The sequence below is a fragment of the Sarcophilus harrisii genome, chromosome 5 (assembly GCF_902635505.1).
Source record: "Sarcophilus harrisii chromosome 5, mSarHar1.11, whole genome shotgun sequence".
Lineage (NCBI taxonomy): Eukaryota > Metazoa > Chordata > Mammalia > Dasyuromorphia > Dasyuridae > Sarcophilus > Sarcophilus harrisii.
Genome location: NC_045430.1, coordinates 65576917 through 65594706, shown reverse-complemented (window position 1 = coordinate 65594706; position 17790 = coordinate 65576917). Strand labels below are relative to the sequence as shown.

The 17790-nt window shown below is 34.0% G+C and overlaps 1 protein-coding gene across 4 annotated transcripts in view; it reads right to left on the bottom strand.

Annotated features, from left to right (window-relative positions):
• The window catches only part of FBH1 (F-box DNA helicase 1), a 93215-nt gene that overhangs the window by 23455 nt on the left and 51970 nt on the right, over window positions 1-17790 (bottom strand). For all 4 annotated transcript variants that reach the window (XM_023504663.2, XM_023504662.2, XM_003771368.3 and 1 more), the window contains exons 9-13: window positions 16360-16528; window positions 15338-15560; window positions 3528-3615; window positions 3363-3449; window positions 2054-2190 (exon numbers count right to left, since the gene is read on the bottom strand). In XM_023504663.2, coding sequence (XP_023360431.1) covers window positions 2054-2190; window positions 3363-3449; window positions 3528-3615; window positions 15338-15560; window positions 16360-16528 — 704 coding nt within the window. The remainder of the gene's footprint in view (window positions 1-2053; window positions 2191-3362; window positions 3450-3527; window positions 3616-15337; window positions 15561-16359; window positions 16529-17790) is intronic.

Here is a 17790-nt window from a genome sequence, read left to right as displayed (position 1 = left end):
AAGTGACTTTAGCTTTTCAAAGGCTATAATAATAATAATAATAATAATAACCAGGCACTTGCATAGTGCAAATAGGTTTGTCAACTGGTTTACAAATTTGACCCTTAAAACAACCCTGGGAGCTAGTTGCTATTATTATCCTCATTTTACAAATGAGGAAACTGAGGGAAGAGATTTAAGAGGCTTGCCCAGGTTCACAGAGCAAGTAAATGTCTGAGGCAGAATTAAACTCAATCCTTCCTGACTCCAGGTTCAGCATTCTATCCATCTGTATCATCTAGCTGTCTCTCAATGCCAGCAGAATGCTCTAGCATGTTAAGAAATATGAATCTTTAAATATGAATCTGATAATGGGGCTCTAACTGGAGTCTGATTATTATGTAGTCTCCCAAGAAACTATTAAGTACCTCCCTGGGCTGGGAGTGAGTATAGGGAGGGTGAGAGTACAAAATGAGTAGCATAGAATCTAATTCACCTCCAAGATATCTTGATGTTATGATTCTTTGACTTCTCTCATCTCCCTCACCTATGATCCAAATTCTTTCAATTTTATTCATTTCTCGTCTATATACATTCTTTCCTTTTGTCTTTATTTTGATATCACAGAACAGATCTAAAGTTGGATCTTCACAGAACCATAGATTTTAGAGGTTATCTAACTCAACCCTCACATTTTGCAGATAAGTAAAATGAAATGCTAAGATTATATTACTTGCCCTAGGTCATATATGTAGTAGACAATGGAAATAGAATCGGAATCTAGAAGCTCTATTCCCTTAGGCTTTCTTTCCACTACATCATGCTGCTTTTTTAACCTTGGTTAAGGACTTGTTCTCATACAAACACTACGGTAATATTCTTTTTGTGTGTTCTATCTATCTTCCTCTAGACAGAGGTTCTTAATCTAGGGTCAAAGGATCCCCCAGAAATCCAAGAAGACTTAGTTTCAGGGTTATGAGGTCCATGAACTTGGATAAGAAAAAAATTACATCTTTCTTTCAATATAATTGATTTCCTTTGTAATCCTATTATTTTATGCATTTGAATCTGACTGTGTCAAAGGAATCTAAGACAGATTAAAAAAATAAAAACTAAGAACTTTCCAAACCCTGCATACCATACTAAATATTTGACACATCTTTGCTATTCTCTGCCATTTTTAAGGATTCATGTCTGTACAGTCAGCTATCTGGCTCTGATATAGGGCCATGTAAACTTTAAAGCATGTGAGAATTCCCCTTGTCCCTCAGTTTCAAAACAATTCATTTCCATCACTACTAATTGCCATGCATCTATGTTCTAGCCTACCTAATCTATTGCAGTTTTCCAGTCTCACCTTGCCCTCATGACTTCTTCTCTCTATGCTCACCATTCCCTTATGTTCAAACATTGTAAAAGTGAGACCTTCATGAATCTTTCCCGAACACCTTTCCCTAATCTTCCAAAAGAATCCTCTTAGGCCTCTCTGTGGGTCCTCTTCTGTTCACAAATCTCATTCTAACTTTTATTACAGTTATTCGTGTGCCATCCCAACATGCACACATACACACACACAGAGCTTCTTGTGGGGTTTTTTTTCATGTGGCTTCAATGTAGGATATGTGACATTCTTAATAAATTGTGGAAACTTTAGGATCAGCTTGACTGACTAGTTCTTTCTAATTCTTACAGTCTTGAAAGCTTCTCCTCAACTGAACAAAAAAACTTATTTCAAAGAGCTATGGTTCCAAATCCAGTGTTTGACGGACTGAGCTGCTCCATACTTAAAGATAAACAATATCTTATCTTGTAATGGGTCATATAAGAACCCACGTGAGAGGCCTAAAGTGTATGTAACAGCAGCCAAGCCAAAGTAGTAAGGTGTACACACTGTATCAAAAGGAAAAGTTATGGCCGTGGGTTATGGTGTAGCTTTGGTCACTGCTAGGAGCCCCACTCCTTTCCAAACACCACTTTCACCTAATTCACAGATAGATAAACAAAAGGGCAAAGGGAGGAAAGCACAATTTAAAAAACATCAAAATAGTGTTTTGAGAGTTGAGAAAGTTCTTACCTGTGTGAGATAGAAGAGATGTGTGTGTGGCACTGCAAAAAGGGCATTAATAGCATACCGAAAGGTGTAGATCTGTTGGTGTGGGTCCCCTACAAAGATTTTTCCACATGGCTGGGATAGAATAATGTCTATGATGGCTACAACCAAAAAGAAGAAAAGAATATGATATCAAGGAACTATAACCAAAAAGCCAAAAAGAAATAATTCTTCATAAGGAAAAGAGGAAACTAAAGTTTGTGAGCTCTCTCCAGGGCACTTTAGATAGGCTTCTTGTTCTTTGCTTTTCTTAAGGACTAAGTAAATTAATCAAAACCAAAATCCTAGTAGTCATTCATGTAGTTTATCAGGAACATATTTTTTACAACTACAAACTGTTCTCTCTATATGCTAACAATCTGCAATGAAGCAAACATTTACGAAGTACAAGTATCCTTAGAAAATAAGCCAACATGCTCTGCCTGTTTTATTCCCAATTGGAAACCACCAAGATGCCTCAGAATAAAACATTCATATGTTTTATACATGCTGTGCATTCACATGTTTTATCCATGTGGGTATTATCTGTAACAAAATTTTCATCTTAAGATTAGTGACCCTTTGCCATCAGCCGACTGGTTCTCAGAGAAAGCAAATAAATATGACACAAGACATAAGTAAGAAAGTAAGCATATTTACCTTAAAATGATATACTTCAAAATAGGACACAAATGTTTTGGGGTTGATTTACATCACTGCTTCCTTTTTAAGCATGAATAATTCATATTTATATAGGTCTTTTAAGGCCTACAAAAAATGTTCCTCATAACAATCCTATAAAGCAGGTATCATTTTTATAGAAAAGTAAACTGAAATTCAGATACAGTAAAACATACACATGGTTAGAAAGAGTTAAAGCCAAGATTCAAAGTCAAGTGTCAATTCTGTCAAGTTCAGCACGCCACTACATACCAGGCTACCTCATAAAAATGGAAGTGGAAAGGGCTTACAAAGCTGTAGGGCTTACAAAATGTTTTTATGTACATTTTACAGATGAAGACACCAAGGTCTAAATAGTGTTTAAAAAAATTGCTCAGGACTGTACATTTAGTAACAGAAGGACTGTCAAAACTGTAATGCCACAACATATATTCATATACATATATGTAGCAATTATATATACACACATATCTATATACATATATAAATATATATTTATGTGGGGGGGGGTATGTCTCTATGTGCAAAAAGAGAAAGACAGAGAAACAGAGAACAAGCATGCGAGAGCACAATTTCTTCTTATTTTAGAATTATTCTTGTGTTTGTTTATTACCTGGAGTACAGTCCTGGGCCTCATCCACAAAGATGGCATCATATGCACCAAAAGAAGGCTTGCTAAGTTGCCAAAGTTTCAAATAACCTAAAAGAGACAAGAGGTTAGGTTCAAATCTTCTAAACAAGCTATATTCTACATATAAAACTCTTGATAAACTCATACCATCATGAGTCATGTGATATGCCTCTTCTCTGCATTCTTCCAACTTTTTCATTTTCTCCCAAAGTCTGGCTGCTTCATATGCACCATTCTAGATAGCAAAGCATATTGTATCAAAATCGGGTTCCCAAATGAAGACTACAGGCATAATCTACAATAGTTTCTTACAACTCAAACTAGAATTCTGATTGGAAACAAGTTCAAGTTCTGGGTAAATTCGTCTATCCTCTATACCCTTGTAGTAAGACTAGAATACAAGAAAGCAAGAAAGAGGAAAGGGGGAACACAGAAAATGAAGATAATGAAAGTTAGTTTTTAAAGTTTGTAAGACATTAAAAAGACAGTTTTGCAGACCAATGATTACTGACTCATCAAAAAGAAAAGGTGATGGGTGCAGAAAACATCTTGTGGATCACTGTACTTGATGAGGAGCTACAGATTCTGTTTCTAACACTGTACATAATAAACAATGTACCCAGTAGTTCCATATACTGATGTTAATACCAAATTTACCTGTAAGGAATAAAGGGAGGACATGTGAAAAAATCATTAAAATTGAAGAAAGACTCTATTAAAAAAAAATTTAATAATGTTCTAAGTAGGCAATGTTGGTATGGAGTCTTGGATTTAAAGAGTCAGAGATCTTAGGTTCAAATCCAGACTGCTATTCTCTATGTATGTAACTCTAGACAAATTACTTAAACTCAGCTCTGGGCTCTAGTTTATTCGATTATAAAATGAAGCTTTAAGGTTCTGTCATGCTCTAAATCAGAGCTTCTTAAGCTGGGATGCAGGAATTTAAAAATATATATATTCTGATTATTGCTTACTATCTTGGGGAGGGGGCAGGAAGGAAAAGAGGAGAAAAATGTAGAATATAAGGTTTTGCAAAGGTGAATATTGAAAACTATTTTTGCATGCATTTATAAAAATAAGATACCATTAAAATTTGTCTGATTATTGTATTTCAAAATAATAGGTTTCCTTTGTAACCTTATATATTTTATTTTATACATTAAAAAACTGTTCTTAGGATTTCATAGGCTTCACCAGTTTGCGAAGGTCCACTGTAACAAAAAAGATTACAAACACCCTACTCAATCTATGATCCTATGATCCTAAAGTTTCAAAAGTTAGGGAAAAAACTTCATGACAGTTCCAAATTATCAAATGGTCTGCATATATAGCTATTGGAAAATATAATGATAACAAATGAAAAATTAAAAGGATTAGTCTCACCATTCATTTAATATTCAAACATTTCTTAAGTATATCCTAGGTAGTAATAACAATAGTAATAATAAAAGAAATAACTAGTAGTTAGCGAATACAACTCAAGACTGAATTGAGACTTTTGGGAAACCTGGGGTAGAACTTTCAGATTTGCAAAAAACTTTATACATACTAATTTGATCTTAAGTATAAGAACCTGTGTAGAAATTGGGGATATAAAGGTTTTTTTTAAACGAACAATTCATATTCTAAAGGAGTTTATATTCCTATTTAGACGGCAGAGAACTTCACATTACTCTAAAAAAATTTAAGAAAGGAAAGAACCTTCTCAATTAAAAGATTAAAGGTTTCCAGTAAAGAGCTGTATTTAGATTGATGCTTAAATTGAGAAAATAATTCTGAAAGTCACTGAAAATGTATGAACATAAAAGTAGGAGATAGTACAATAAGTTCAAGAAACAATCTAGTTTGGCAGAAACTTGGATTGCTTTCTAAGGAGTAATAATGAAATAGGGCTAAAAAGGTAATCGGATTGTATGCAGATCACTAGGGATGTTTTGTATTATACATTACTGAAAGTTTATAAAAAGACAAATGACGTAGTCCAGTGTCTCAAGAAGATTATTTTGGCAGTTTTGAAAAGGACAGATTAAAAGAACCCATAAAGAGAGAGCCAGATTAAAAAACAGGCTGGATGAGAAGTGCTGAGATTCTGAATAAGGTGGCAATAATATGAAAGGAGAAATGGGGAAAGATGTTATAGAGATATCTAGACAAAATGGCTGTGAAACTGATCAAAACTAAGTCTGGTTCTCTTGTTCCATTTAAAAACAACCACAAATGCATCAAATAAAAAGAATGATCAAAAAATGAAGGCGGGGAAAAAACCTTATAAGAATTTTGTATTCCGTTTTATTCAATTTTATTATGTCATTTCTCCTAAATACATGGCTATCTTCTGTTAATGTCAATCTCACCTGCCTAAAACTTGATTCATGGAATGATAGTACTGTGGAAAGACTTTTGACATTCTTGAGATAAGAGAGGAAAAAGCAAATAAAGCATCTACAAAAATTTTAAACTCTTCTAGGGGATATAGCTAAATTTGTGGAAAGGATTCTCTAGACTCTGGACCTCTAATTACCTTAATGCCATGTCTAAGTCTCCTACACTCTTAATTAGTCCATTATAACTTCTTTAAAATTTAGCTTTATATTTTTCTAAGTAGGATTTTGAAATTCAGTATTTAATTCTATAACTTGGTCTATTTAATAATTTGTTCTAACATGTCTATTCAAGCTTAATCAAAGGAAGCATGAGTAAGTTAGTACATTTTACAGACAATTTTATGTTCAAAAATCATCTCTCCAATGTAATTTTTCTCAATCCAAGCTTTGTCAGGAACTCTAATTAGATTTTTACCTCTAAATTTCTGCATTATGATAGATTCCATAATATCAATGGGGAGAAAATTCTTCCAGTAATAAAACCCTAACAAGAAAAACCTCATAAGAGAATTACCAGAAATCTTAATGAAATTAAAAAGTACAAGGGGCCTCAATACAGTGAACAAATTAATATTAATTGGTCCTCAATACTGGGACCTCCTAATTCTTAATTTGGAATTTGGAATATCTTTCTGCAAAGTCAAAGCCTTTCTCTCATCATAGAGTCTCTATTTGTGGAAGGTCCTGTGGGACTTTATTCCAAGTTTGGGTCCTATCATTTCCTGGCCTAGCCTTCTTTCATCTCCTCTCTTTTATCTATGCTCTTGGAAGCACACATAGAATATAGATTCTTAGGAGACAGAAATGAGGACTATAGCTGGGACTACTTCACAGGTGGGTGGGAGATGGGGATGCCTCTGCTCACTCCTCATAAGTGTCACTCTCCATTGACACTGGCCTGTCCAGGCCCAGAAGGAGAAGCAGAGCCCAGTGTCAAAATTCTGAGCACCCAGAAAAATTTAATTTCATACCAGATGAACAGCCAAACCTTCAACCAATCAAATTTTACATACCTGAAAATGAATCTCCACTAAAATAACAGCTTAGGAAATAAACAAACAAACAAAAAAAAGAATGGGATCAACAATATTAGGCAAACTAGAACCAGACATTGTAAAGAAAAAGACAAATTTATTCATGCAAGGTTAAATCTGGAGGTCTGGGAGTTTCTAAGAAGTATCTTGAGAGAAGAAAAAAAAAAAATTCACACTACTTAATTCCTAAGATATGGCTGGTTTTGACAAGGTATTCTTAAAATAAAAATTTTCAGAAAGATATGTACTGTAATAAGTTTTTAATTCCCCTCTTGTTTTTATAACAAACAATTGCATACATCAAACTACAGGGAAGACAACAATCTTCCCTGCCTACCTTAGAGTGAAAATCCAAAGTGATAAGATAAAGAATCATAAAATGAAAGAGTTGGAGACCACCAAAATGTTTAGGCTAAAAAATACCTTAGAGTCACCACAGTACCTGAACTGAGAATCAGAGCTGGAAGGGCCCTGTAGACTCCTGGAGCCATGGAATATTCACTGAAAGAACCTAATAACCATAAGCCAGACCACTTATGTGACATAAGTCAATATATTCATTGTCTTCACACCTTTCACTTGAGAAATGTGGGAAACAAGCTCAGGAAAGGAAAAAGTACTTGTCCAAGGCAACTTAGTATATTAATGGCAATTTCAGGGCTAGAATACCCATCTCATGTGTGCCAGGCCAATGTTTCTCCATCTAACTTTCTATTCAAATGTTCTGTAAATTGTGGAAGGCCTTGTTAATTACAAAGTTCTTTTTACATTCTCAGTTATTAATACAAGGCCTATTATTACAGTAGCAAAAACTAAAGCACAATTTACTACTTCTGGGTAATCCATGTCATCTCCAAAAGTGAAAATCTGATACCTGCAATATAATTTGATACAGCTGTAAGAAATAATGTGGTGGCACATTGTTATGATTCTGTTTTCTGTAAAGTTCTATAGAAAGCTAGTTTCCCAGGCCCCAGAAAAAGGCAGTAATTTAAGTTCTGAGACAAGAGAAATTTACTGAAAGATGGCTTCACTAATGACCAGTGGGATGATTTCAGAAAGGCCTGGAGAGACTTACATGAACTGATGCTGAGTGAAATGAGCAGGACCAGGAGATCGTTATATACTTCAACAACAAGACTATATGAAGATCAATTCTGATGGACAGGGCCATCTCCAGCAATGAGATGAACCAAATCAGTTCCAATGGAACAGTAATGAATTGAACCTGCTATACCCAGCGAAAGAACTCTGGGAGATGACTATGAACCATTACATAGAATTCCCAATCCCTATATTTATGCCCACCTGCATTTTTGATTTCCTTCATAGGCTAATAGCACACTATTTCAAAGTCCGATTCTTTTTGTACAGCAAAATAACTGTTAGGACATGTATATTTATATTGTATTTAATTTATACTTTAATATATTTAACATGTATTAGTCAACCTGCCATCTGGGGGAGAAGATGGGGGGAAGGAGGGGAAAAATTGGAACAAAACATTTGGCAACTGTCAATGCTATAAAATTACCCATGCATATAACTTGTAAATAAAAGCTATAATAAGAAGAAGAAAAAAGAAAAAAAGAAAGAAAGATGGCTTCACTTGAACACATTCTTACTAAATGGACAGAAGCTTCATGATAAATATTTAGTAATATTCATATTAAACGTTTTTGGTAAAAAAAAAAAAAAAAAAAGGAAAAAAAAATAATGTGGCTCCTTGAGGGCAGGATTTATATGCTCAGAGCTTAGTGCCAAGCCTACTACATAGTAAATATTTAATAAACTGTCTCCTTCCTACCAATTTAACACAGGAATTTCCAGAGCTTAGACTAATTACAATGCATGTAAAAGAAAATAAAACCACCATAATATAAATATGTCTAAGGATTCACTGATAGGTACTACTACCAATCAAAATTATTAACATGTAGAAACATTTTAAAAATCATTTGTTATATATTCAAAGTACAGACTTATGCTATACAAAAACCAGTGGACCTCAGCATCAGTTTTTGCAACTTTATATAGATTTTTGTTAAATGGGTAGGAAAGATACAATGGCATTTTAGGGGGCAGAAAGGAAGGTAAAGATTTACACATCAAAGAACAAAAAGAAGAGAGAAAAGATCTATATCAAGTAAAATAAAAACGTTAGAGATAAAGCTGGAATTTGCAGACTAACCAGAGCCATTATTAACCCTAGAGCTACTTATTTGACATGTTCAACTTAAATAAATTAAGGTAATAAAGCTGAGCCAGAAATTCTCTTGTCACTAAATAATTATTTGAGATTAAGTTTGATGCCAGATAAATTCTGCAAGTCCTAGCTAGCTGCTGCCTTAAAGATATGATGTAATAATAGTGAAAAATTCTCTTATGACATCCATAAAAATAAGAATGCTAAATGGAGAAAAAAATGATGAATATTAAAACTTACAGAAAGAATGGTAAAAAAAAAATCTCAAAGAAGCAGGACTCTAAATAACAAAATGGAACAGGCAGAACAAAAACAACAAAAATGGCAAGGAAGAAAGAATGAAGAACACAGAGCAAATTCAAAAAAATGCCAAAATTTAAAACTCTTAAATATCTATAAGGCAAGATAATAGAGGTAGATTGCAGAAGTTGGTGAATTATTTAATTTGGGATCCACAAGTTCCCCAAATATGTGCAGAAACAAAGTCTGATACTGTAATATCCAGGCTAGCTTTCTGGAGGGCCTTTGGACCAGCCTTAATCTCAGCAAAATAATAACTACAAGAATAGTCAGGGATAAAGTCCAAAGTCTTTATTGTATCCTTCAGTTTCCCAGTCTGGGTCAGCAGTCTCAGTCAGTCAGCCAGTCAGCGGTCTGCACATCTCAATGTAATGTCCTGCTTTCTAGAGCCCCCACACTGGGGTGGATTAAAATATAGTGTCCAGACTAGCTCTCTGGAGGGTCTCGGGACCAGCCTGAGTCCTTGGTCTTGGTGGAGAAGTAATGAAGGCAGGAAAGCCACCATGAGATTGGTCAAGTCTTCTCTCCTCCGGCTGAGTTTGTTCCCAATTTATATACTCGATTACAATTAAATCAATTCATCATACCAAGTATAAACCAATCATTATATCACTAAGGAATCATTATGTGTTGTAAGGTTAAATCAATCATACTGAACTAAAGAATTGTTAAGCACCATGCTAAACTGGAAACTATTGTCTTATCAATTCCACTGAGTTAAATAACACCTTTCTCCAGAGTTCTGGCCCATTACACCATATCATATTCCAGAAAATCTTAAAAGAAACTGTCCATAAGAACTAGAAATAGAAAGCAGGTTGCAAATCGATCTAATTATGATGATAATTTTTCTTCTTTGATTTTCTTTAATCAATTTTCATTATTTGCAGAGATTAGAGATTTTTCTTCCAGTTAGGAGGTTATTAAACTGGCTGAAACCTGTTCCAATGGGATGTGAAAATTTACTTAATACTTCAAACATTTTTCACAAAAGGAAAAAAAAGAGAGTCAAGACTTCACCAAGTAATTTGATTTATCCTCTTTGAGGAAGTGACATAAAAGGTATATATCTCCTCTGTCAATCAGCACATTGTAAAGCCTCTAAATATAGTTTAATCTATAACTGACCTTAACCTTTACTTAAAATCTGTTTAGTTTTTTTTTTTTCCTTTAAGGGTTCTATGATATTATGACTATTTAACTGAGTTGGTTCAATTTTTGTCTTTTTAACTTTGATAATTTAAAAGAATCGCATGCGATTGCAATATGTAAAAGAATTTCTATCACACTGATATAATTTTGTCTATAAAAAACCTCTTTAAAATTCCAATCTTTGTCTGGATATTTTTTTTTTTAATTCTGAACCTGTGCTTAAAGCATAATAAGAACTATAATTTTTACACTGATAGACTTATTTCAATAGCATCAACCAGAATTCAAAGAGCAGATATTTCTCCCATAATATAAACCACAGGAGACAGAAAGAGGACAATCTAAAATTTAACTAAATAGTCACCAATTTCTAGAGTTTCATATCAAAAAGATTTTTAAGACATATCAAGGAGAAAACAATTTATATTATCAAGAATCACTCATTCATATTTTATAAGCTTTTGCAACAAGAACTAAAAGTCAAAGACAATAGTTGGAACGTAATATACTAATAAGCAAGAAAAATTATTCTGAACGTCAAAATCATCTATCCTGCAAAACGTATTAGCATATACCAAAATATAACAGATGGCTTTTCAATAAGGTTAGAAAATTTGTTTCTTTCTTGGTAAGAAATGCAGAAAGAAGAGCCTTTGGTATGAAAACTGACCCAACATTGAAAACTTAAACCTTCATCTAGTGACCTCATTAGTTTTCATAGGTTCAATCACATAATCCTTTTGTAGATGAATTCCAATATTATTGAGAGAGCTCCTAGCCATCCATCTCCCCACTAAACACTGTTATTCTTCCAATCTGCTCTATAGTACAGTGACTAGAGTGCTGGTCCTGGCATCAAGAAGACCTGAGTTCAAATTCAGGCTCAGATTCATACTACCTATGTGATATTAGGAAAGCTGCATCAGCTTTCTCAATTATAAAGTGGAGATAATAAAATCATCTACCTCTCTCACAGTTCTTTTCCACTCCTCCCTCCTTCCTCAAAGATTACCTTCTCTGCGCTTTACTTTCTGTCACTGAGCCCAGTCAATCATAGGATCATAGTTTTAAACTTAGTAGGGCCCTAAAAGCCCCATCAGTTCTAATTATTTCGTTTTACAGATGACTACATTGATGCCTAGAGAAGGAAAATGACTTGCTATCACTCCTCTTCAGCTTACCACCACACCAAGTCTTACCAATCCTAGCTTCTCCACATCGTCAACCTTTACCCCTTTCTCTCCTCTCATCATACCACAACAGACCAGGCTCCCACATGAAGGATTCCAAGACCCTCCTCACTGATCATCCTCTCTCCAGTCTGACTCTGTCCTCCCCAATACCAGTACACTGTTGATGGAACTCTAACTATTCTGGAAAGAAGTTTAATATTATGCTAAAGAAGCAAAGGGCAGTTAGCTGGCATTGTGGATAGAATACCAAGCCTGGAGTCAGGGGCTCATCTTCATGATTTCAAATCCAGTCTCAGACACTTATTTACTAATTATGTGACCTGGGAAAGTCAACTCACCCTGTTTGCCTCAGTTTGCTCATCTGTAAAATGAGCTGGAAAAGGAAATACCAAACCATTCTAGCATCCTGGCCAAGAAAACCCCAAATGGGGTCACACAGAGTTGGACACGACTGAAACTCAACATCAACAAAAAAGTGAAGAAAGTGTCCTTGCTCTTTTTGAACCTGAAATTCTAATACTAAGCATAGCCCCTCAAGGAGATCAAAGACAGAAAGAAAGGTCCCACTTACACTACCCAAGTTTCCCCTTTCTCAACCCCCTTGTGGGTTAGACAACTTTTTTCCCCTAAAAAGCAACAAAGTCGTCCCCAGTATTTGACTAGACCAGGGAATTGGTCAAAAACTTCTTGTGTCAAAACCTCTGAAATCTAGATATGGAAACTCGGCCATAGAAATAAAGGGCTACTGAAGTGGAGTTGAAATCCTAGGCAAGGAAGGACTCAATCTATCCAAGCTAAGTGCCTTGCTTGTTGAAAAAGAACTCTATTCTACACTATGAATAAATTATATTTTGTTAACTGTTGAGTTATCTAGAACTATTTCATTTTGTAGTATCACAATTGTGTCATTTGTTTCAACACTGAATCAATGTATCTACCTGAGTCAGGCCAACCTACTAAAAAAATGCAAATAATATTAAATGTGCTTAACATATTGTTTAGTTTTCCAGAACTACTTCTGTTCCCTTTCTATCTTAATCACTGTTAAAAGGTGTAATTCAATGAGTGGTACTTTGAGGAGGCAGGGTATTTGGGAATGAAGGTAATATAAAAACAAAAGCAATAAGTAAAAAATAAAAAGATTAAAACAGCGTAACTTTAGCAAAGTATATGAGACTATGTCATATGTCTATAGAGTTCTGATAGAAGTTCAATGGTTCTTTATTTCTTTCAAGATAAAATTCAAATTACTTCACATAATAACATTTACAACCTAGCTCACCTACCTTTACATACTTATTACACATTATTTTTCCTTCACACATTCTAAATTCCAGCCCTACTGGATGTTTCTAAATTCTACATTTTATTTCCTACCTTTGTGCCATTCTCACTATTTATTTAATTGGCTATCAGTCTACTTAAGGATCTCATCACTTCTCACCTGATATAACAAAACAACAACAAAAACTACCCCCCAAAAAAAAAAAGACCCTCATAATTAACTACATTGCCTTAAATGCCTTCACTTCCCAATCTATTACTGCCCTTCACAGAATGCTACCAGACTAAACTCTCAGATACATACTTCCCTTTACTTTTCTTTACAGTCAATCTTTCAGTCAAAATGGATTATTATAGCAGATTATTAGACATTAGTCTTAGACAGACACCTTACACCATATTCCACAGAAGAGCAATCCATATCCAGAGAGAGAACTATGAGACATGGAATATGAATCAAAGCATAGCATTTTCACCTTTTTTGTTGTTGCTGTTGTTTGCTCGCTTGGTTTTTTTTTCCCCTTTTGATTGGATTTTTCTTGTGCAGTATGATGAATATGGAAATATGTTTAGAAGAATTACATATGCTTAACCTATATTGGACTGCTTGCTGGCTAAGATACAGGGGGAGGGAAGAAGAAAAAATGTGGAACACAAGGTTTTGCAAAGATAGATGCTGAAAACTATTTTTGCATGTATTTGGAAAAATAAAAAACTATTAAAAAATAAAGTACCATTGACTCAAAAAAAAAAGGAAAACAAAGGATGAACAACAGCTAAGATCTTTATTTTATAATAATTCATGTTATAAAAAAAATTAGATGGGAAGCAGGTCATTTACTTCTCAACCAACAAATCACAAGGAAGAGATAGAGGCAATTACAAAAGATAAAACAGTAACATGTTTACATGAAATTGAAAAAAAAAATGAATGGATCTAGAATAAGAAGGAAAGTAATCAAATGGAAAAAAAAATCCTTTGTTATCAAACCCTCTGATTAGGATTTGATCCAAGATAAATAAGCAAATAATAGGAATACACATGAGACCCACAATCATTCCTCAATAACTAAGTAGTCAAAGGATATGAACAAACAGTTCTCAAAAGACCAATTTACAAACTACTAAACCTCCTGAAAAAATGGTTTAAATAACAGGAAATATGTATCAAAATAATTCTGGAGTTTTATTTCATATCCTACAAATTGACAAAAATGATATTGTCAGATGAAAATAGGGGGAAGATAAATAGGGGGAAGATAATTACATTGGTAATTGCTGGTGGAGCTATGAATTAGTGCAACCATTTTGTAATTAATTTGAAATTATGTAAATAAAGTGACTAAGTGACCATAAACTTTCATTTCACTGGTTCAAGAAGGCCATTACTAAGTCTCCATATACTACAAAACATTTATAGCAAAACATTTTGTAATTGCAAAAAATAGGAAACAAAATAGTGTCCATAGATAGAGAATGGCCAAATAGTACTACATGAACATAATGTCTTAAAAGAAATGATGAATGTGATGAATGTAGGAAGCATGGAAAGATTTATATGAACTAATATATAATGAAGTAAGCAGAGCCAACATATATACATCCACAGAAACTACAACATCTATAGAAAGACACATATGTATACATAAACATAGACACATAAAAATCAAAAGTCAGTATTGCTAAATTCTTAAAAAAAAAAAAAAGTATATATGAAAAAAGTGCTCTGAAGGGGGCAGCTGGGACTAGCACAGAGGATAGAGCACCAACACTGGAGTCAGGAGATCCTGAGGTCAAATCTGGCCCCAGACTCTTACTCGCTGTTATGACTCTAGTCAAGTCACTTAACCCCAAATACCTCCAAAAGAGAGATCTGAGAAGACACTCCCATTTTATACCTTTCTAGAAAAAAGAGCCCCAACTATTGTACATAACAGATTTGTACTGACTGGTTATGCTAGGTTTTTCATCTTTTTCTTGTTTTAAAAAAAAAAAAAAACTATTATATGGGATAGTTCTCTAAAAGGTAAGAAAACAAATACATCGATTCAACTTATTTTTTAAACTACTATATCCGCAGGAGGAACAGCTGCTATATGAACAAGTCTCCAGGAAACTGAAAAATAAAGGTTAAGAAGAATACTTTGAGATCTGAAATCAAAAGATCATTGAAATGGAGTCTTTAATCTGCAAGCACACAATTTAAAATGCCAAGGGATGCTATTTAATATCTGCTATTGCTATTTCTCCAGTAAACTTAAGAACCATTAGAAAAAAAAAATAAATCAAAAAAGAGGATAACTAGGAAAAATGTAAAAAACACTGAGTGCACCATGTCAACATTCATACTCCTCAAATCTAAATTTCTAAAACTAAACATATACTTTTCAGTTTAAACACTTACCTGCTTTTCATTGTGATCTACCATGACCTTCTGTCCCTGACTGTTCTTCCACCATATAGGCACATGCTCAATGTTTAAATCTTCATCAGCAGAGGCAAAGTAGTTTTCTAAAGTCTTGCAAACTAATTTGGCTCTTGTGAATCCTGCTTTCCCTTCTGAAAGGACAGAGTTGACCATGAAGGGTGTAAGCTTGAAGGGATTCAGTTTCTTCTCTATCTGGTACCTGTAACCAAAATATCCAAAATTACTTAACAAATAGAAAACTGCAATGTGTGTGTGTGTGTGTGTGTGTGTGTGTGTATGTGTGTGTAATAGAATATTAGACTACAAATCAAAGGTTAATTCCTAACCTGCCTTTATCATAATGTTGTTGTCCTAACCAAATGAGGATATATTTACATACATAAAGACTTATATTAACCAATTCTTCAAGCATCTGTGATTTAATCAAAGTCAATTTCCTTTCTCCTGATACAGATCACAACACATTCTACAGAGCACTATGACTAAAAAGAAAAAAAAAAAAAGAATTTGTTAATGAACCTTGCTGAAGGAAAAATGATCCTCAGGCAAGAAACATGAAGTCCACAGACAGGTCCCTACTCATATAAAGTATTGAAGATATGTGTCTTTCATAGATCTTGCTACATTTTGGTGTCATCATATTTCACTGAAGGTTAAGTTCAGGCAGCTTACAAGTAGAAGGGGAAAATGGGATGGCTTATGTTCCTTGCACTGTGAGAAATTCTAGGTAAATTTTGTTGTTGCTATTCAAAATGTAAGAGGATTGAGATGGGGAGTTACTGAATGTCTCATCCTCTATTCTCTACTTGTTAATAATGACAATGATTTCAAATATTCCACTTACTACCATAGTAGAGTATAGCTCATAAATTATCGCAAATGTCATATATACATATCAGAAATTATATATGTTTGTATGTTAAATATACAAAGAATACACACACACATACAAGATAATAACAATCTGTAAAAATAATAATAATAGTGACAATACATACAGCCTCCCTTTGTCTCTGAAAGCCATGGAGTGAAAAGTTTTGCAGGTAACATTGCTTGGGAACACGCTTTCAGCCTGCTTTGCAACACTCTTGTTGAATGCCACATAAAGAAATTTTTTGTCAGACCACTTCTCAGCATATTTGACAAGGGTTGAGGTCTTTCCAGTGCCTAGAAAACAAGAGAAAATTTTGCATACTTCGGACTGTGAGGAAAAAAAGGGATTATAATACTTAAAAAAAAATAGTTCATTGCACTATTAATTACACTTAGCTATCAATTCAAATCAAAATTTATTTGAATTTCCATAATATAAAGGTGCTCTCCGGGAAATGGTCAGAAACACGTTTTTTATGTATAATACTTTAAGTTAATCTGAAAGTTCTGCATCAAAAAATACCTGAAAGTCTGTTCTTTTTGTAGACTCAGAAAATATTAATTCTTAGGAATCTTAGAGGTCCTTAAGTCAGGACTTCTTAAACTTTTTCTGCCAGTGACCTCTTTTTGCCCAAGAAATTTTTATGTGACCCCAGGCATATAGGTATATAAAACAGGTATATAAAATAAACATTTACTGATAAAAAATCATGAAGAAATTTATTTTAAAACAATTCTTTGGTATATGTATGTACATATGTATGTACAATTTATTAAAGAGGGAAGCAAATTTTCATATTAACGAGATGGATATGCTTACATAAAGAATTAAATTTTGGTGAAATATCTGATACTGCAAGAAACAGAACATTCAGCAACCTTTTGCTCTTGACAAATTTTTGATGATCCTCACATTCAGTTATGGGATCCCATAGTTTAAGAAGCTCTGCTTTAGCTACTTAACCCCAATTCACAAATATTCAAATTAAGACCAAGCAGCTAACTAAAAGTTAGTTATTTTAAACCTCTTCAACCCACCACTTTGGTAAAGTAGAAAGATCACTGGATTTGGAGTCAGAGGACCTTTGTTCTATGGTTTTCTACCTAAATAGTCTTGGGCAAATTAATTCAATCCTAGATTCAATCACCTCATTTATAAAATAAGGATGTTGTTATATGATCAATTCAACAAATATTTAAGCAGCTCAGTTGCAGGTCAAACAATCAATACGAATTTATTAAATGCCTACAATCTATGAGTACAAAGACAAATAAATGAAAAAGTCGTTGGTCTCTTAGAGCCAAGAGTATGTTGATAAATGTTTAACAACTAAATTAAATACCAACACACTTTTAAGTTTAATCTGCACTATCTCCCTCCCTGAGGCAATTGGGGTTAAGTGACTTGCACAAGGTCACACAACTAGGACATGTTAAGTGTCTGAGGCCAAATTTGAACTCAGGTCCTCTTGACTTCAGGGTTGGTGCTCTATCCACTGTGCCACCAAGCTGCCCCTAATCTGCACTATAATAGCTTCTCCAGGGAACAACAAATT